The sequence below is a fragment of the Lissotriton vulgaris genome, chromosome 5 (genome assembly GCF_964263255.1).
Source record: "Lissotriton vulgaris chromosome 5, aLisVul1.2, whole genome shotgun sequence".
Classification (NCBI taxonomy): Eukaryota; Metazoa; Chordata; class Amphibia; order Caudata; family Salamandridae; genus Lissotriton; species Lissotriton vulgaris.
The window spans coordinates 982540377-982561939 of record NC_141693.1 but is presented as its reverse complement, the minus strand read 5'-3'; the positions used below and the strand labels follow the sequence as shown (position 1 = coordinate 982561939).

General features: G+C 47.5%; 1 protein-coding gene across 2 annotated transcripts in view; it reads right to left on the bottom strand.

The window, feature by feature from the left end:
- UROS (uroporphyrinogen III synthase) overlaps positions 1–21563 on the bottom strand; it is a 516510-nt gene that overhangs the window by 36167 nt on the left and 458780 nt on the right. For both annotated transcript variants that reach the window (XM_086922572.1, XM_086922573.1), the window contains 2 exons: positions 3536–3622; positions 2750–2832 (listed from right to left, as the gene is read on the bottom strand). In XM_086922572.1, the coding sequence (XP_086778698.1) occupies positions 2750–2832; positions 3536–3622 (170 nt within the window). The remainder of the gene's footprint in view (positions 1–2749; positions 2833–3535; positions 3623–21563) is intronic.

Sequence of the window (21563 nt, the reverse complement as noted above, 5' to 3'; positions counted from 1 at the left end):
AGATCTCTGGACCGCAACAGGAGCATGTACCGCTAACAGTATGGGCTCAGTAATGGGTCCCAGGAGGGGCAAACTGCACCTACGATGGACCAGCCAGTGTTAACCCAGCAGTACCATGGTGCCCTGAAGGCATACCAGAGGGAGCCGGATGCACACCAAAATTTTGCAGCATGGCCTCCTTAAGGCCTCAGTGGTCTTCTGGGCAGATCTGTGTTCAGTAACATACATTTCAGTCTCCCATAACGGATCGACTACGGCTTTGAGAGAAAACTTATAGCACTACTTAGAGCAATGGCCAAGAGACCAAAGACAGGCCTTGTGTGGGTCCGTAACCAACATTTGTTTCTTGCAGTTGGGACATGACTTGATACCTTTTGTTTTGGGTGGTGACATCATTTCCTAGTAAACTTATATATTTCTTTTAGAAATTGTTGGAAAACTAACAAAGTTGGAGCAGAAGTCTGGATTCTTGTCAGAAGTTGTGGAAAGAAAGGAACTGATGTCAATGCACAGCAGTGGTGCTTATATGTGGCCCTGCACCAGCACTTCCGGGCGGTGTGGAGTCAGCACGGAGACACATGATGTCACATTGCGCTACATGGGAAAACTGCTATGGAGAGGTTTTCTGGACCCCATTTGGTGCAGGCAATAATCTAGTGTGAATCATCTGCGGTCACAAGTATCCATCAGCAAAGAAACATTTGTTCTTAAATGTTCGAAAACTTCTCAACGTTCCGGACCTTATATAAAACCCTTATCTCTTCATTTTTAGAGTCATCATCAAAATCTGGAGGAGGAGAGTCTGGGTATTTGGGAGCTGAAGCATTCTCTCTGGCTGGAAAGGCTGCTTCTACTGCTTTCTCAGTGATCATTTACATGGACTCTAGTGATGGCAAAGTCTCAGAATTACTGGATTCAAATCATCTTCTACAGGAGATTCCTGTTCTCTACATAATGGAGCATCTAGCTGAAAAAAATGCACCCAACCGTCCTCTCGCAGTACATCTGCCATGTTAATTCTAGGCACTGTCAGCAGTCAGGCTTCCATCAAGAACCAAAACCTGCCGAAGGTGCCTCGCAGAAATTATCAAGGAGAGGACAACCCTTTGGCCACTGCAGAGATCTAATATAGCATGAAAACTTTAAGGCATATTTTGGAGGCTGTGTGCCAGAAATGAACTTCTGAGACCTACCTAGCTTGGTACTGAAATCAGGTAAGGCCACAACATACTTGTAATTCAGATGCATTGGAAAAGCCAATTGTTCTTACCTTTTTGACAGAGGGCCTAATTTAGATATACGCGGACAGGTACTCCATCACAGCAGTGACTGATATCCCGCCTGACAAAATATAAATCCCATTATATCCCATGAGATTTATATTTTGACGGACAGGATATCCATCACCGTTGTGATGGAGTAACCCATCTGTCGAGATCTAAATCAGGCTCAGAGTCTTTGGCAATGCTTTTTGCTTGTGCTGTCCTTCATCAGAAAAAAAAAAATGCTTTTTGCGGAGGCTGTCCCGTATCGGCAAAAAAAAAAAGATGAGATAATGGAAATGACCATGTACACCTCATGACTGCTGGCAGAGTCATTCCATATATGCACGCAGGTGTGCTGACCTATGCACACGCATGCGTCACAACACATTGGCTTACCCACAAAATGGCACGAGCGCCACTGTGTATATATTTTTTATTTACCTTTTCGAAGATTTTGACGTTATTTGTAGTGATAAATAAAAAAATTATGCGGAATTGTGTGACAACATTTTTTTTATTTTTTTGATGGGTGTGGCCCAGAAGCAAAAAGCAGCTGCAGGTCTCCGCAAATTTTTTTTTTTTAATTTGTATTTTAAGGACTGCCAGTAGTGAGGAGGGAATGGAGGAGAACGTGATGGGAATGCAATGATGAGTGGGTGGGGCCGCATTGTATTAGGTTGAGGCTGGAGAGGAATATATTAAAAAAAAAATCCTAGGGTGGAAGGAGGAGGGCTACAAAAATGCAGCATAAAATTCACTGTACAGAGGGAACAAAGCGCACGTACTCGCAAGCAAAACATAAATGGTTTCCTGGATGTGAGCAGAGGAAGGATACTAATGAAACCACCAAAAGAAAGGTAAATAAACTATACACCACAGGAAGGACAAACAGAAGAAGAGGAAGGAAAGCCATTTAAAAAGAAGCATGCAAATGAGTGAAATGAAAGCCAACCAATAGTAAGCAATTGAGTTGATATAGCCCACTGTAAGTTTTGGTATGGTCCGAGACGTATTTTGCAAACAGACCGCTGAATTGGTTCAATACAGGCCTACCTCCTGTTTCTAAGGGGTGTTGTCTATGGGGAACAGGAGAAGCCACGTTGAAAAGGTGTTTTGAGAAAGCTTGCGAGGGTAGGTTAGCATTACACATTCAGCAAGGCCCGGGACGAGGGAGGCGTGCGAGGAAGTAATGGCGTGTTTGCTCGCAGCGCGTCACATTACAGGGAACAGAAAACCCCATTAGGTGGAGCGTCGACTTTCACTCATGTGGGTTTTCACAGCCAGGGGTAAAGTGTCTCAAAGGAAACACCTCGTTTAAGTAATTGGCTGTAGAGTTTAGATGTTATCGAGTGAGGCACGTGCTAGACTGGGCGCAAGGGAGGAAGCGCGCGGCTGGGGGCGTCCGGGGTGGTGGGCAAACATCATAAAACGGACCCCACAGTTCCTCCCTCAAACCATCTCCGTTTCCGCACAGCAAGAAGTACCTGCACGAAATAACTTCCCAGGGACTCTTTGATTGCGGGATGCTGCGCTGTTTGATAAACGACGAGGCTTTCCATGGAAATACCTGCAGCAAGGAAACAGAAAAGCACCCGCTGTTATCGAGCGTTACGTTCTAAACGTGCCGCAGCACTACAGAAAAACAACGAACGTAGATCACAACGAGAAAACAGACTTCAGAAACATTCAGCTCGCTTTTGTTCGGAACACTTATAAATAAGTGATTACAATACTTTAGAAAACAACCATATATGATCCCTCGTACCTCCAAGGACAGCGTGCAGAAGGGCCGCAATAAAATGGAAAAGGAAATACGACTTTGCAATGTCTAGATATTGAGTTTTTGTCAGACATTTTCTGTTGCAACATGACACATAACTGGCCTGGAGTGTTGCTCTCAATTGGGCGGGCCACACAATCGGCAAGAACAAAAAGTTGTTCACATTCTGAACCGACTGTGAAAAATTAAACATTTTGAAAATTGAAATACTTAACCATATGCCCTCTAAAAGGACAGACACGGCATTAAAAATTAGTCAATATGTTCTACTCCGGGTTCTGCTTTGTACCAGGCAACAGAAACTGCCAGTCGACAATTCGCCTTTTTTTGATTTTTACATGAGGGAAAGTGATTTCTCATTGAAGCCGTGGAGGTTTCACAGAGTCGAATCTCCAGATACCACAACCCTCAATAAAACATCTAACAGAATAAAATAGCTTTATAGGATGGGGGTGGAAACAAAGGACACAACCCCCCAAAGTACACATACTCTTTTCTCGAAGTATTTTTGGAAGCACTTCTCGCTTGATGGCCCCGCAGGGGAAAAGAAGAGGCGATGAGGCGTCGGGAGATTCTCCTGGAAAAAGATATTGAAATAAAATAGTACATTTAAGATGGGGGAATCCGTTCCAAAAGACAACAGTACACATAAGCAGAGCGTTCCTGCAGTTTTTTTTTACTTCAGTATGCATTTATCATTCAAGGAGTCAAGAGCTTTTTTAGCATGCATAATTCAAATTGAATCTTGTAATTCCATTACACGGTGCGACGGCATCCTCTAAATGGATCCGGTAGAGAGAAAAATACAATTATATCTGTCTCAAACTAGACTAAGGCGCAGCACCACTGCTAAATGACACAGGGGCCCCAAAGTGACAGGTGCTGTGAACATCTCAGAAGCAGTGAATGGTGCTCGTTAGACTGCAAATGGGAACATATTTGAAGCAACAATAGAAGAAGTTTCTTTTGAACTCAATATATATATATATATATATATATATATATATATATATATATATATATATATATATATATATATATATATATATCTCCAACTTCGCAACCGGGAGAGAGCCACTTTTAATCCAACTCTTGCAGGGAACACATTCGAAAAACTGCCACAGCAAGTTGATAGTTCACGGGTTTAATGGCAGCATGCTGACATCACTGAGCAAAAAATGCCTCTAATACTTCACTCGCCAAACGCGTTTCGAGAGCCCCATGCTCTCTTCTTCAGTGGGACGTAGTTTATTGAAGGGGAAGCGCCAGCGCTTTCACACAATCTTTATGCATCACCTGCCTGTAGGGGCGTGGCCGACAACAGGGCCTCCTGGATGATGTAGTCCAATTCACATTCCCCAGTGGGTGCGCTTCACATTCAACAATAAAAAACCAAATGTAATGTCCCAAGTGGGTCGAGGTCACCAAGGATTCAGTCAGCTGCCCTGCTTTGTTGCCGCCACAGTGAACAGAGTGAGCACCATCCCGCACTGGCGCAGGCTCACCTTTCTTCCTGAGAACAAGACCCCAAAAGGAGCCTGCCCGGACCCGCAAGTCAGCAGTGGGCAGTCTTCGCGACCGGGAAACAGTCGCTTTTAATCCAACTCTTGCAGGGGAACCCAATCGAAGAACTGCCACAGAAAGTTGATAGTTCACGGGTTTAATGGCAGCATGCTGACAGCATCACTGAGCAAAGAATGCCTCTAATACTTTACTCGCCAAAGATTGTGTGAAAGCGCTGGTGCTTCACCTCAATTAACTACATGCCACTGAAGAAGAGAGCATGGGGCTCTCGAAACGCGTTTTGGCTAGTGAAGTATAGGACCCGGATCCCCCAGCATGCTCCCCGCTCCCTCCTTATAACCTGACAACCCACTTGAGAATCAACAACAGAGATTTGTGTGGGTGTAAAAACGGCCTTGTTTAATATTTTGACATTTCATAAACATGACAAGGCATTTCAAAATTCATTATATACAGTTATCAACACAATTTTATTCTTGACTTCCTGATCTTCTTCCGCCAGATTAAGATTCTAATCCTCCAGCACTAAGGGGGCTTCCGGCTCCCCTCTTCCATGCCGTGCATCCACGCGAGGTGGAACCCACCTGCGCCCCATGAGGAGTGGGCCCCAACCTCTGATCTTTGTCCGCCTTCTCCAGGGGCCCACCCTCCGACCACCAGGCTGACCATGAACCCAGGAGGCTCGTAACCTGTCGCCCTAGCCTCCCCAGCCGGGGCCCTATTTCACAGCGGAGAGCTTACCGTCTCCCCCCTCAGTGCTGGCCTAGGGAGTACGCAAGGCGGACTCCCGTCCATTCCGTCGGTCAATTTTACTGTTCCAAGGTCTTTCTACCGCAACACGCCCCTCCAATCCACTGAGCTAAAGGGACGGGTGGGTGGGAGTTTAAAACTACACAAGGGGATGTAGGAGGGAGACGCTTCTGGGAGGCCGCCAACGATCCGGTGCAACAGAGGAAGGAGAGGTCTGGGTCCCTGCACCTGGAACCTAAAAAGGTCACCAAGCTCCGCCCTCTGTCACACCGGAAGTGCGTCCTCCTACCCCGGAAGAGTTAAGCGGCCGGTCGCCCATTGGGGCAGACCGGACGCCCCTATCTAGATACGGTAGGGGTGGGGGCCGGGGGGCCGGGTCCTAAGTGCGCGCTCCTAGATGCTCTGCTCGCTCTTGTCATAGGACCCGGATCCCCCAGCATGCTCCCCGCTCCCTCCTTATAACCTGACAACCCACTTGAGAATCAACAACAGAGATTTGTGTGGGTGTAAAAACGGCCATGTTTAATATTTTGGCATTTCATAAACATGACAAGGCATTTCAAAATTCATTATATACAGTTATCAACACAATTTTATTCTTGACTTCCTGATCTTCTTCCGCCAGATTAAGATTCTAATCCTCCAGCACTAAGGGGGCTTCCGGCTCCCCTCTTCCATGCCGTGCATCCACGCGAGGTGGAACCCACCTGCGCCCCATGAGGAGTGGGCCCCCAACCTCTGATCCTTGACCGCCTTCTCCAGGGGCCCACCCTCCGACCACCAGGCTGACCAGGAACCCAGGAGGCTCGTAACCTGTCGCCCTAGCCTCCCCAGCCGGGGCCCTATTTCACAGCGGAGAGCTTACCGTCTCCCCCCTCAGTGCTGGCCTAGGGAGTACGCAAGGCGGACTCCCGTCCATTCCGTCGGTCAATTTTACTGTTCCAAGGTCTTTCTACCGCCACAAAGGTGATCCGGGCCCACAAGTCTGCCACCTTCCCCACCTGCGCTCTGAATGAAAGACCCTAATCCACTAACCCAGCTATATGTACCGATGTCCGATAACTGCACTCCATCATTGCGATCCATCACCTCACCGGAAAAACCATTCGGTGCGGAATGTGACACCAGCGGCCCTTCACTGAGCACAACCTGGTCACTTCCCCCCTGAGCCACCTCTCAATGCCCTGAAACTGTACTCCAACCTTGTGATACCTCACCTCACCGGAGACCATTCGGGTGGAATGTTACACAAGCGGCCCTTCACTGAGCACAACCTGGGCAATTCCTCCTTGAGCCGCCTCACCGAGACATTCCAGGCTCTCGTCTTCTTCCCGGGGCCGCCCGCCTCGACACAGGAACACTGTTCCCTTCAAGCCTACCAGCTATACCACTCGCCACTGACATAGTCGCCTCGTAGCTTGACGTACAAAAGAGTGCCCCGTGCCCACACCACCTTTGCGGGCACACTACTGAACAGGAGAGAAATAGAAAAGTCAAGTATGGTCATTGGCAAATCATCAGCATTCCTGACACAAGCATTCTGGCCAAATGGGTCTCATGCAATCGTTGGACGACCAGCGCCCAACCTATTCCATTGTGCTGTCTGGTAAGCCTGCCTCTGCAGTTAGCGTTGCCATACCTATCTTGACAGGTAGGGCCGGGTATCCTAACGCGCTCAGTCCCAGTCCGGCTAATGCTAATCCAAACGGCTTACTTTAGTACTGCCACAAACAGTCGACACACTACATGTACAACCCCAGGCCTGTCCCACTCCTGCTGTGCGCCTGGGAAACTGTTCAATACATTCCTATTGAAACGCTCAGCCGGTTTTATTCTGTGTATTTCTGAGACAAACTAAGTGAGCACGAGTGACTGAGAGAAAGGTAGTGTATAGTTTCCATGATCTTGGGGATCAGGGATGTCCTGTTCCGGGGATGCTAAGAACTAGGCGGAGATTCTAGTGACCCTGTGTGCTCGCTGATCCAGATAGCCTAATGTATACGGAGGGACTACATGCCAATTGAAGGCGGGGGGGGGACTATAAAAAGTCCGTCGCTGCAACTCACGACCCAAGTTGGCGTCCTATGTTATCAGACAAGGCGACAAGACCAGTGTAAATCTCGCTACTTCCTATTTACCCAAATCTGGCCTTCTTCCCAGGCTGATAATTGACGAGAGGGGGATCTTGGAGGGAATTAATAACGCAGTTTATCATATGGACTCCACTCCTGAATTAGCAGTACAATAAAACTCTATGTACACGATAAGCAAACTATAAGCCACTGAGACTAATATGCAAGGTAAACAAATGGCACTAGCCTCATTTGTCTCAAGTGCTAGCAATAAACCTCTTTACTCGATGGTAAGGGAACACTCCTGCCCTATTTACATCAAACAGAGCGGTAGCAGTGAAAGCCTGACACGGGCACTTTGTGCAAGAAGAAGAATTATTCATGTATACAGTCATTGAGGTGTCCCTTGCAGCAATATGAACTTCATCGCTTGTACGTTCTGCCCCTACTGATCCCTTTATTCGCTAATAAATACCCACTGACAACCAGTATAGACTTGCACCCTCACGTCAGTCTGTTCCAATTACGTTCCTCTCTGGTCTTATTGTGAATCTGCAAACCATATGCACTTACCAACCAAACCCAGCCATAGAGTGCAAGATGTGAACAAAACAATCGCTCTTTATTATATCCAGGTCTGATTACCGAAATTCTCATACATGCAGACACAAAGGTCACAGTAATTCAGTCTTGTTCCATTAAAAATTGCTAAACTCACAATTTTCGAAGAGATAAAATTCGTCACTCTTTGCCTCGTAACACCTACGCCTCCAAGAGCCACTCCTCCGAGGACATCGTTTGCGATGCATAGTTTAGAATGATTGTCAATAATGGACATTTTAGCATTCACCCCTGAATGAAAACAGTTCAGTTGCCAAACTAAAGAAAAGTAACGCAGTAAAATATGACAACATACATTCGTGTCTTTTTCTCCTTTATAGGAGTGTGATGTTTACTAGGGAGTGTTTATACTGGCATGTGGCAGCGATGGCCTTTCCAGTCCGTAATGCACCTTGTGGTGGCCTCTTGAGCAGTACCTTGGGCCCTGGAACTTGTTTATTTACAAAGTAAGCAAATCAGGAGATTCAACGAGACCAGTTTATGTTCCCAAGTATCAGACTTAACTCTGCACGCAGTGTACACCAATTTTAATAACGGTTCATCCTTCCGAACTTAGTAATTTTTTGTTAAAGTATGTAAGTAATGCAGCAGATGGTGGATTATGTGTCAAGTGTGGGAAGTTCACGTTTATTTAGAAAAAAGAGTGAAATTATATTTTCCCTGCGAACCTGGGTATATGTAACGCCCTGACTCTGAGACAGGAAATCACACTGCATTCAGACAGGAACATTGGCACTGATACAAGAAGTCTGTGACACTAGAACTAGTATAGACACCTTCATTATGACAGTGGGACGGCACATGGGATCTGGGAATACCGTAACACAACAGTGCCATAGCTACTCTGGGACCTGGACCACACACTGCACCTCAGGGTATGATCAAGGTCCTATTGGAAACCTGTCGGGTGAGCATGCAGATCATCATCCGGTATGGGAAGTACATCCCAAGACTGTATGAAACAATTGCTCGCCTATCCTGTGCTCTAATTCTACTTCTAATAAATGCACCTTTAACTTTTCCTGAAACAACGTACCTCGAAAATGTTATTGTTCTCTCGAAAAATGTTATGAAACCACACCTTTCTCTATGGAATGCAATTTACAGAGGGCTATCTCAAATCGTTTACAACCACGCCTCTCTTTAAAAACTCATCCATTTCTCTTTCCGCGGGCGCTGGGTCGTTATCAGTGCCAGATTTGTTGAACAGGGGCCACGAGGCCAGCTGTACAACCTTCCGTGAGTTATCCTGCGGCCATGACAAAAATGTTGAGTGAAACAAGTCCCTCTACGCGAGTTATGGGGAATTATTTAACAGGAGAGGAACTAAATTACTCCCGGGCAATGAAAAGATGGCGTTCTAGCAGCATAGCCCATTGAATCACTGAAATTCCAACATATGCAACATGCGAATGTGTTTAAACGCACTTTACAATTCTGATCTCTTCACATACCTTCCTAATCGTGCCTACCTGAGGAAACCTGACAGGAGTGTGGTATACACTAGTTCACGTGATCAACACCAGTTTCCTGAAACATGTTCCCCTATTGATCGGACACATTGCCTGTGCTCTTAAAATCAGAGACCACAACAATTGAAAACACAAAGGTTCTGAAATTGCAACTTTCAGAGTAAGGAACAGCGACTGTAAATGCTAGGCCCCACTGGCTCGTCTGAGTATATCCCAAACAATATACTTGTGGAGAGTTATTGCTATAGCTACAAGTACGATCTCCCTGTAATTTGCCTCACTTACAAATTGTTCTAAAATATGCTTTCACCAACTTCGATCGCGGACCACGTGGAATCTAGAAAGGGCGACATGCCTGAGCACCCGGTCCATATAGCTGCCCCCAAGCCGACAGTCGATGAATGTAGGAAGTGCAGTGCAACACTTCTAGCTACCCACATATAAAATACTGAAAATTTCGTCAGTGTCACCTCTTTAGAGGGTGAGGTCACACAACACAGGGCCGCAGCAGCGCTCTGCCTCGTGCCAACTCTTCGCGACAAATAACCCGGCATCCCAGGAGCTGTTCGCATAACATCTCACGGTGGGCACATTCCATGAAAGTAATACCACCGAACACTCGCGATAATAAATTAACCCAGTGCAGGCGCCATTTTTGGAATGCCAAAAGATGAAAGGCTGAGTAGGCCCCACAGAATCTCTGCTACGCATGCACACACAAATATTTACTTACAGCATGATTCTCAAGAATAAGAGACGTGTTTTCACCCTCTTTCTGTGCTTCATGTGTTATGCAGTACGGGACCTCACAGGAAGGGTGTTAAATGATTTGCCCAGGGTTACAGGATGTGAACACAATCCCAAGGCTCGAACCCTGGTCTCCCCTCCCTGTATTAAGGCCCCCGGATGTCTGGACATTAACGAAACGGCCTTGTTTCAGGCGGGAAACGCGGCAGCCGATTCCGAGCAGGAAGGACCCACCCCGACTTCCCAGCACGGCACTGCCAGCACCGCGCAAATATGACTGGAGTTATGTTGTGTTGTTTAACAGGCCTTATCTGCCGGGCCCTGATTGGCCCGTGTTTATTTTTCTCCTGTCTGCCTATCTGGCCGGGCGAGGCCATGAGACCGTCCTGGGGATGTGATGGAGTGTACTCCCCGCACCCGTCCCCCTCAGCCCGCCCACGTCAACCAGGAAGGAGCCTGCAGGCCCAGGAGCCCTGCCGGCAGCCGCAGACCACAGGAGCAGACTCAATACTATCGCCCGCCCCCGGACACCCCTCCCGCAATCCGCGGCTGCACACAGGCCCCCCGGCACACCCGACTCCCTACCTGGCGACATGGACGGCTGCAACCCGACACGCTTCTCCTCCTCGTCGCCTCCCACCACGCGCTCGGCTGTGATGAATCGTCAACCCGATGAACCTCCGACCTCCGCCTCTAACTCCGGACGAGGGATTTCGAGAATTTGAAAGTTTAAAACTACACAAGGGGATGTAGGAGGGAGACGCTTCTGGGAGGCCGCCACCGATCCGGTGCAACAGAGGAAGGAGAGGTCGGGGTCCCTGCCCCTTGAACCTAAATAGGTCACCAAGCTCCGCCCTCTGTCACACCGGAAGTGCGTCCTCCTACCCCGGAAGAGTTAAGCGGCCGGTCGCCCATTGGGGCAGACCAGCCGCCCCTATCTAGATAAGGTAGGGGCGGGGGCCGGGGGGCCGGGTCCTAAGTGCGCGCTCCTCGATGCTCTGCTCGTGCTTGTCATTAGAGGCATTCTATGCTCAGTGATGCTGTCAACATGCAAGTATTAGAGTCATTCTATGCTCAGTGATGCTGTCAGCATGCTGCCATTAAACCCGTTAACTATCAACTTTCTGTGGCAGTTCTTCGAATGGGTTCCCTGCAAGAGTTGGAGATATATATATATATATATATATATATATATATATATATCAGTTCCATTTACCGGGGCTCCGACTCTGCAGGGGGGGCTCTTCCAGCAGGAATGGAGATCCTGTCACTTTGCAATAACTCACAGACTTCACCAGAGCCCCTGGTGAAATATGTATATGTATATATATATATATCTCTCTCTCTCTCTCTCTCTCTCTCTCTCTCTCTCTCTCTCTCTCTCTCTCTCTCTCTCTCTCTCTCTCTCTCTCTCTCTCTCTCTCTCTCTCTCTCTCTCTCTCTCTCTCTCTCTCTCTCTCTCTCTCTCTCTCTCTATATATATATATATTATATATATATATATATATATATATATATATATATATAAATATATATATATATAGGGATATATATCACTGCTCCTTCCCTCAGACCTCGCCAAGAAAAGTCTACTCTCGCGAGGGACGTTCGAAAAGATATTTATTCTTTTCACGACCAAACAGCAACAGACGCGTTTCCGCAAGATGCCTTTTTCGATGTTGCCAGCACCATACAAACTTCATGTTTTTCACACGACTGTAAACAGGCTGCGCAATTTTTTTACAATGCCTGCTTATGACATTGATCATGTACTGGGTCACTGGTACTAAGGACCCGATGTAGGTCAGTCGGTAACGGCCGAAAATCGGTATTTTCGGCCGTTACCGACCGGTATTCAAGGATTGGCATGTAGGGGCACAATTTTACAGAATCGGTAAATTTACCGATTCGGTAAATTTACCGATTCTGTAAAATACCGAATCGGTATTTTTACCGATTCGGTAAATCTCAGATGTAGGTGGGACTCTTCTGAGTCCCAAAGGCCCTACAAAATCGGTATTTTACCACACAATCCTATTGTGTGGTAAAATACCGAATTCAGGTGTGCATGCACATGTGTGCATGCACACCTAGCCATGTGACAGACAGACATTCCCTTAGGGCATGTCTGTGTGCCACATGGCGCACATGCCTATTTGTGGGGTGCCAGAGGGTGTCAAAGTGACACCCCCTGCACCCTTGCAAAATTCGGTATTTACCGATTCTGTAAATACAGAATCGGTAAATACCGATTGTTACAGATTCGGTATTTCCACATCTGGAAATACCTACATATCCACCCTTTAGATTTACCAATTTTTAATTACCGAATCGGTAAAGTTCGGTAATTAAAAATCGGTAAATCTAATTTACCTACATCTGGCCCTAAGTGTTTACTATAAAGCTGTGGATCGGCTAGTATCCCTTCACTGTGAATCAAAATCACCTTTAATAGACACATTTTTTCTTCCATGTCCACACATAATAATTCATAAGGAGCTACCAAGGTACATGTATTTCATAATTAAAATCTTACTACAGTATGATCATGAGAGTGTCAAACAATTCATTCTAATTCATATTGCTGGCCTAAACATTGAAAAACATGACGTTTGTTTGGTGCCGGCAACATCGAAAAAGGCATCTTGCCGAAACGCGTCTGTTGCTGTTTGGTCGTGTAAAAGAATAAATATCTTTTTGAACGTCCCTTGCGATTGTGGACTTTTCTTGGCGAGGTCTGAGGGAAGGAGCAGTGATAATTTTGCGGGGTCCACAATCCGCAAGTCTGCACCCGCCTGCGAGTGCTTCCGTTGTTTTTTTGTGCAATTGGAGCGAGTATATAGATATATATATATAGATATATATAGATATATATAATAAAAAAATCTACTGACAGGCGTCAGGAGGTAGTTATAGTTAGGATCACGTATCTATAGAGAAAGTATTTTATGACTTTCTCTTTCGCACAGTGTGACTAATCATGAGGCTACTGAATGCCTCTTTGCAAGAAGCACGCAGTGGAAACACGCCAGGATTCTTCCTTTGTTGAAGAAAGATAGTGCTGATCCAACACTACCGTCGAACTTTTGACCCATTTCTCTGCTTCCTATTTTCTTTAAAAAATTTGGAAAAACACGTGAACCAACAACTGAATCAGTTAATTGAGCCCGATGAGCTTTTACATCCTTCTCTGTCAGGCTTTCGGAAAGGTTATTCGACTGAAACCACGCTTCTAGGAGTGACCGAGCAGCTGCCCAGTCAGTTGGATGCAGGTGACACTGTAGCACTCATATTATTGGATTTGAGTGCCGCCTTTGACACTGTCTCTCATACTTTATTACTGCAAGCATTACAATCTATTGGTGTGGCTGGGCCTGCCCTTGGATGGCTGGAGGACTTCCTAGAGAACCGCACATATCAGGTTTTTTCTTCCGCTGCAACGTCTAAAATCCACATGTCCCCTTATGGGGTTCCACAGGGCTCTATTCTTAGCCCCCTATTATTTAATATATACGTGAAACCGCTGGCTGACACTTGCCACCGAATCAGGGTTGGCAATTTTTTCATATGCTGACGACACTCAAATAATCTTTTCTCTTTCTGCTAAAGGAGTGTCTAAACCCTCATCCCTTCATGTAGGGCTCTGTAAAATTGCAGGGTGGATGCAAGCAATTCACTAAAACTCAATGGGGACAAGACTGAGGTGCTTATACTGGGAAAGAACAAAGAACTTTGGGGCCCTCAACTTGGCCATCTGAACTGGGCCCCCTCCCTCAGCCTGTTCAACAAGCACGTAACCTAGGTTTTGTGTTGGATGATCGACTCTCGATGAAACATCAAGCCGGTATGGTGGCTGCGACCTACTTTGGCATCCTTAAATGGCTTAGGAAGATTTTATTGATGTTGCCAGTCTCCACCCAAAGAACTGTTGTCCAAGCTCTTGTCATTTCTCGCCTGGACTATGGCAACGTCCTTTTCCTGGGAGCCAATAAGGATGTCATACACAAGCTACAGGTTGTACAAAATGCTGCAGCCCGCCTACTTTGCCATATTCCAAAATCTGACTCTATTGCTCCCTCTCTACGAGAACTTCATTGGCTTAATGTCGAAAGCGGCATTACATTTGAGGCCTTAACCTTCATGTTTAAAATTAAAAAATGCAAGGCCCCTGAATATTTAAATACCATTGTCCTTCAATATGTTCCAGCTCGTTCTCTTCGTTCATCCACTCAATCGCGGTTCACGGTGCCTAGGCACAGACTGTCTCGCTTGGGCGGTAGATCTTTTTCCTGCCTGGGCCCTACTTTGTGGAATTCTCTTCTCTTATCACTTAAACAAGAGACTACCTTTACTCATTTTTGTAGGGCATTGAAGACTTGGCTTTTTAATAAAAAAAAGTTCCCCTTTTTTGGGCCTTCAGGCGTCGCCGGGAAACCCTTGGGTAGCTGTGCGCCTTATAAATTAAAAAAATAAATTAAATAAATAAATGAAAATGAATCCTCACAAAATGTTCCCAAAAAATGTCATTGTGGGTCTTGTGCATGGAAAGTTTCGGGGTGATCATTCGAGCGGGGGCCGAGAAAAAGGGGGTAAAAAAATACGATTTTCCATGTTACTTCCGATAGGAGATTTAAACACGATTACAGCCGAACATTTAGACGGAATTACACCAAATTTGTGAGGAAGTTAGATTTTGGTTCACTGATCACTCTTTCAGTTATCCGATGTAAATCCCTTCAGTAGTTGTTGAGAAATTTAAGGGGAGCAGACAAGGATATCTAGGTGGAGTCTAAGCACAGATCTCATGGTGAGATCTGATTGGCTGCCAACACTTCAACCAGGAAGTGTTGGCAGCCATCTTGGCACTCGACTGAAGCCGAGTCCCACAAAAAAGTTTGAAAAAAAGGGGGCAGGGTAGGAATACTCTGACCCCCTTAGGTGTGGTGGTGGGTGTGAGAAGTTGGCCTGATATGTGATGTCTACTATTCTAGTGGGCACCCTGTATCAGTCCAAACAACCCTTATGGTGATGGTTGTAAAGTCAACCTTATAGACCAGCTATCCTAGTGGTAGCATGGACAAAGCAGTCTTAGGCTAAACTCAAGAGGGCATGTGAAGCCAGCTGTTTTACCATATGTAACCCCTTTAATACCAAATGAAAGGACACCACGCAGGTTATATATAAAATATATATGTATTTATTTCTAACACAACCCCTTTGAACTCTTTATGAGGTCAGAGTCACAAGCACATAACAAGATACTTAATTATCATACAATAAGTTGCACAATATACAGAAGAGCCCTAGGGGCACTCAAACCATATACTAAAATAGTGATATAAGAACCACGTCAAGAACAAAGGATAGGCCTAGGGCCTAGGGAATCCGTGGGCTACTCTGTACTACCAAAGGATAGGAAGCAGGAGGCCCACAGGAGGCGTGTGCAGTGTCTTTACACACACGCGAGTTACCATAGAGTTAGAATGGGAACGAAAGAAATGGAAACTAGTTATTTTAGGTCACTTAAGGATGGACTAGAAGAAAGCTACTGAAAACTAGGACACTAGGATAGTTAATACCCACAGGAGCACCAGAGTACTCGTGTTACCTCATGCCCAGGAAGCGGGTGCATAGGTGTCAAAGTGTGTCGGGTTTCGTCGCTGAATCCTATGGAGCCTTGGAGAAAGATGCTGCAGGCGACCAGGAGAGAAGTGTCCGGTTGGATCCAAGGGCAGATCGAGGATGGAGAGTACCTGAAAGCAGAGGGAACAGAGTCTTGGTCACTAGCCAGTGACCAGGAAGGAACCAGGCGATGTCGTGAAGCAATCAAGTGATGTCGTGAAGCTTGTCTCTGCAGCCATGTGGGCCAGGAGGTGTCGACGATGACCAGGAGCTGGGCACGGACTGTCCCACGAAGGATCTCGATGTCGGCGGTGTCTGCTTCCAGATTGGAGTCAACAAGCCTTGGCTAAGGCAACCCACGCAGGAATCAAAGACGGCTTATGGATCAGACCAGCAAGATCTGAAGGGCTTCTCCTTTTCAGGGAAGCAAGGCCCAGCCTGGGGCAACCAGGCCAGCGGTGGAAATTCAAAGGTTCGTCGTCACAGAGGCCACTAGCCAACGGGTAAGTGACCGGACAGACGCGTCGAGCAGGAAAATGCAAAAGGCCCCCACGCAGCACTCGTGGAGTGTGGAGGGATGATCTTTGGTGCAGATGATGCTCGGGGCTGGGGCTTCTCAGTCCCCAATGCACAACTTCGAGGGTGCCTCATAAGTTGCACGGAAAGCAATTCGCAGGCTTTCCAAGATGGCCGGTCCCACGTCTCTCGTCGCCTCCACGGGTCTCAGCTTTGCTGTGGCTTTGAATCGGGCTGAAGGAAGTCTGGAAGTCCGGGTCTTGTCAGGCTCTGTGCTCGGGCTCCAGCGGGAGCGTCGTCAAAGCAAACCATTGATCGCTTGATGGTGCCTGCTTGTGCAGGGTGGTCACTCCATGACCACAAGGGAGATTCTTCATTCTTCTATCTTCAAATAGAACGTCGAAGGCCCAGAGTTTCGTTTCAATTTTCAGTCAGGATAAATCAAAAGTCTTTAGACTCAGCTCCTACCTATATACTAATCTAAGGAGCTGGATTACCTTGTTAGGTCCCTCCTATGGGTGGGACCAGGGAAGGGGGTGGTTACACCCCTTTCCCTTTGTCCAGTTTTGAGCCAGAGCTGGGGCTGGAGTGCCCCAGCAACTGGTTTGAAACGGGCTATGCATGGGACACCTTGTGTGCCCCAGGCAGTGTCTCATTTCATTCAGCCCTCCCTGCCCCAATACACTATGGCCTGTCTGGGGTGGTGCTAGCACCTCCCAAGACAGGAAACCTATTCTCCAAGCCTCCTGCGCTGGAAGGACTCCCAGCAGCAGGAGGTCAGACTTGTGTATGTGGCAGCAGCATCCATTTTGTGATGCTGAGGCTCTGGTTAACTTTAACCGGGATTACTAGGAATAACATGTCTTCTCCCTCTAGAAGGGTGGAATGCTACCCCCGTCGCCAGAACTGGTGAGGGGGTAGTATTCCAAAGTGTATGACACCTTACACGACATGTTTTGATAAAGCCAACATTCAACCGCAAGGATGATAATGCACTTAATAGTATATGGTATGGCTGTATCATAGAACAGCTATAAGGACATGGTTCCGAAAGCGGCAGACAGGCTCAACTCATGCTAGAGCCTCATCTCACATAAAACCAAGCACTCTGCCTCCAGGATTGTTAAGGCCTGCCATAGGAGTGACTTATAGGTATATATGTGTCTATATGTAAAGGTAGGTATAGGGATACTACACCTAAGCAAGGGGTTACTACATAGCCTTGCCCCAGCTGAGTGATCAGCCAGTTGTGTCAATGTGAGTGGCCAGCCAGGGGTGGCATAATACATGCTGCAGCCCCTGGTAGGCCTTGGATGCACCTATGCCCTGGGTACCTATAGTACACTGTAAAGGGGCTCATAAGGTGATCCAATGTCCAATTGGTAATGTACCTAAAATACATGGTATTGAATTTAGAGAGAGCACAGCTGGGCTGTGGGTCTGATTAGCAGGCCCACAGCCACATTAAGTCGAAAACCAGTAAAGCAAAAAGGAAAAAGTGGGGTGACCATAGGAAAGCAGACCCTACTCTCCTAAAGTGGGGTCCTTCTGAGACCCTGACATGGCCAAAAAGAAAAAATAATTGCTGTGGAAACGCAAGCTGTGAATCCACGGCAATATCTTTTTTTTTAAAAACCAAGCATGGGTTCCGGCACTTGTTTTGAATACAGCCGCCAGGTCCCAGGAGCATTTTTTTTAAAAAAGCATGGGGGCGCAAGGGGCCCCTCCCTAAGGCTCATTGAGCCCCTGGGACCACCACCTCCATGGTTGCTAAAGAAATTTGATGGGGGGTTCAGACCCCGAGCCCCAGCGAACACCACCTCCTTGGGGCTAAAAAACACCTAATGGGTGGGGTGCAGCAGACCCCCCCCTGAACACCCCGAGGACCACTACCTTACTGGGGCAAAATATTTTTTTAAGAAATGGGAGAAATGCTGCACAGCAACCCTCCGGGACCATATATGGCTCCGGGACACCCACTCCCCTGGGTCGGCACATGCAGATCAAAGTAGGGGGGCCGCGCAGCCGCCTCCTGGAGCCAATAATGGCCCTGGGGACCGCCTCCTCCCAGGGTCAGCTCCTGCTTCGCAAACACGAACTCCGTTCTCAGCAAGAGAGAGCTGTGAAACTGCTCCCACTTGCTGAGAGCAGAGTCTTCTTCTGTTTTCCTACCCAGTGTCAAACAGGCAGAGAAACAGACAAAAGGATTGCTCCGACAGGGAGCTGCATGTTCAGCAGCTTCTTGTACGTGAGAGCAATGTCGGCTTCCGCAGGAGGCGGGGAGCCGGGGAGCCGTCTGTAACCTTGGGGGCCTTGAGGCTCCCCCGTGGTCCCGGGGGAAAAGAGGAAAAAGAGGCAAAATAAAGGTCAGAAATGAGCAAAAAGAGGCAAAATAAAGGTAAGAAACAAGCAGAAAGAGGCATTATAAAGGTCCGAAAAGAGCAGAAAGAAGCAGAATAAAGGTGAGAAATTAGCAGAAAGAGGCGAAATAAAGGTAAGAAACAAGCAGAGAGAGGCAGTATCAAGGTCAGCAACAATCAGAATGAGGCATGATAAAGCTGAGAAACAAGCAGAAAGAGGCCAAAAAAAGGCCAGACAAGAGCAGAAAGAGACAGAATAGAGGTGCGAAACGAGCATGGAGAGGCCGAATAGAGATCAGAAACGAGCCATAGGAGGCAGAATAAAGGTAAGAAACAAGACCAAAGAGGCATAATAGAGATCAGAAACAAGCAGAAAAATACAAACGAAGGACAAAAGCAAGCAGAAAGTGGCAAAATAAAGGTCAGAAGTGAGCAGAAAAAAGGAAAAAAACTAGGGGTGGGCGATAAACTCTTCTCTGCCGGTGGAGTTTGTGGAGGTTGCTGGTGCCCTCAACCCTAGACTTCATCCCTCAACCAGTAGTGTGCTAGGAGGCGCGTTTGGAGAGTGGTTGAGAAAGGTGGTGGGTCCTCCGACGAGATCTCAGCAATCCCACTGTGGAGAACTTACTTTTAGCAACAATAGAGATTCTTGGCCCCCGATCGACCCTCAGCAGCCAAGGGGACTTCATCTCCCAATCAGTAGTGCGCCAGAAGGCCCCTTTGCAGCGTGGTTGAGAAAGGGGGTGGGGCCTATGATGAGGTCTCAGCAATCCTGCTGTGGGAGACTTACTTGTGGCAACAATAGGGGTTCTTGGTCCCAATGACCTCAGCAGCCAAGGGGTCTTCATTCTCCAACCAACAGTGCGCCAGGAGGCCCCTTTGCAGATTGGTTGAGAAAGGGGGTGGGCCTCCAACAAGGTCTCAGCAATCCCGGTGTGGGGGACTGTAGGAAGGTAGGTTCCCTCTGCCTGTGTACCCCCACTTTTTGCCTGGTACTAAGCTGTGTTTTGACTAGTCTGACTGGGATTCTGCTAATCAGGACCTCAGTCTATCTGCTGTCTCCCTAAACTGTTGAGTTATGTACTTAGGTGAACCCCATATTGGATACTGGGGTAACTTTATAAGTCCATATTATATGGTACCCATGTACCAAGGGCATAGGCACCCCAGAGGTCTAACATGGGCTGCAGCATGTATAATGCCACCCATGAGAGACCATTCAAAATGGAACTACAGGCCTGTCACTGCAGCCTATGTATGTTGGTGCATGCACCACTTACTTAAGATATTGGTTTACTATAGCTAAGGGTCACTGCACTTAAAACCTATAAGTTACTCCTATAGCAGACCTTTACAATCCTGAGGGCAGGGCGCTTGATTCTAACTGAGAGGGTGCCCCTGCATGAGCAGAACACCCCTGCAGCCTACGGAGTCCATTCTCCCGGGTTGTCAGTGTAGCAGCCATATACTAGTATAGAGGGGCATTATGTGACCATGTGATGACCATCTCAAAAATGGCTAGAACAAACCCTATCATGTTTGGTGTCAAACATGTTGGAATCATATTCCCACACCAGTAGCCGGTATGGGAGGTATGATTCCACCCACCAGGAAGGCCCTTTGTGGCCTCTCAGTGTTCCCGGTACCAGCCTTCTAGCTCCGGACAGCACAAAATGGTTGCTGCTGACCAGAGACACATTTCTGCCCTCCTGCTGATGAGCCAAGCTCGAGCAGGGGAAGGCAGGACAAAAGGTATCTTGTCATCGGGAGGTGTGAACACCTCCCAGACAGGTATTAGTGTATTTGGACTGGGTGGGTGCACTTGCCAGTGACTGAAAGTCTGCACGAGGGGCACATTTGGTGTCCCTGTGCATAGTCCAGTTCAAACCAGTCCTGGAAGCCATTGGCTCCCGCTCTGGTGCAAAACTGGACAACGGACATGGGAGTAACCTTCACCCTGTCCAGACCCTCCCCTGGGAGAGTCTCCTGAATCTTTCCAACCCTCTCCTGTGGGTACTTAAGGGCTTACCTGGCTCTAGCACCCTAGATTCGCCATGGACAAGATTCAGAACTGAAACCACTACACTTCAACCGTTTGGACACTCTGAACTTTGCTGGACTTCGTTTGTGCCTGACTTCGTCTCCCTCTCAGTCTGCTGCATCGTCTGCACCTGTGTACCGTTCAGGATCCGTGTAGGGACTGTGGAGCATCCAAGACACCTGAAGATAATCTTCCTTGGAGTGAAGGAGTAACTCCCCTGCATTTGCAGGCACCTTAACACCGCTCACCGGTCTGCTGATCATGAGCTCCTATGGACTCCAAAGGGTTCAGCAACACACGAGGTGGGTTCCTACATCCCTCGAGGACCTAACTGCCCTCTCACTCAGTTTCAGGCCAGAATCCCTTGTGGGGGCTGCAATACCTGAACCCCTGTGCACCGCATACTTTTGCTAGTGCTTGTTGGCAATTCTTCAACAAGCGTATTGGGCTCTGAGTAGCCCCAACCTCTGCCAACTTCTACTACAAAGATCTTCACCCACCTCACACTGAGGGCTCCGTGGCCTGTTGTTTTGTAAAGCTGCTCAAGGTCCTCTCGCAACTCCTGTGCCTCCGACCTGTGGGTCCAATTGAGGGTCAATCTTGTTTCTTTTGGGCTCCCCTGATTTCTTGGGGCCTGCCCGGACTACCCTGTGTGTGGTAAGTCTCCCGGACCGCGCTGGTCCGAACCGTACACTTCCTTGACCTCCTGCATGGGTTGCCTTTACCAAGGCTTGTTGGTGCTCCCGCCGGACATCGACCCCCTAAGCACTCAACATCCTTCGTGGGACAGCTC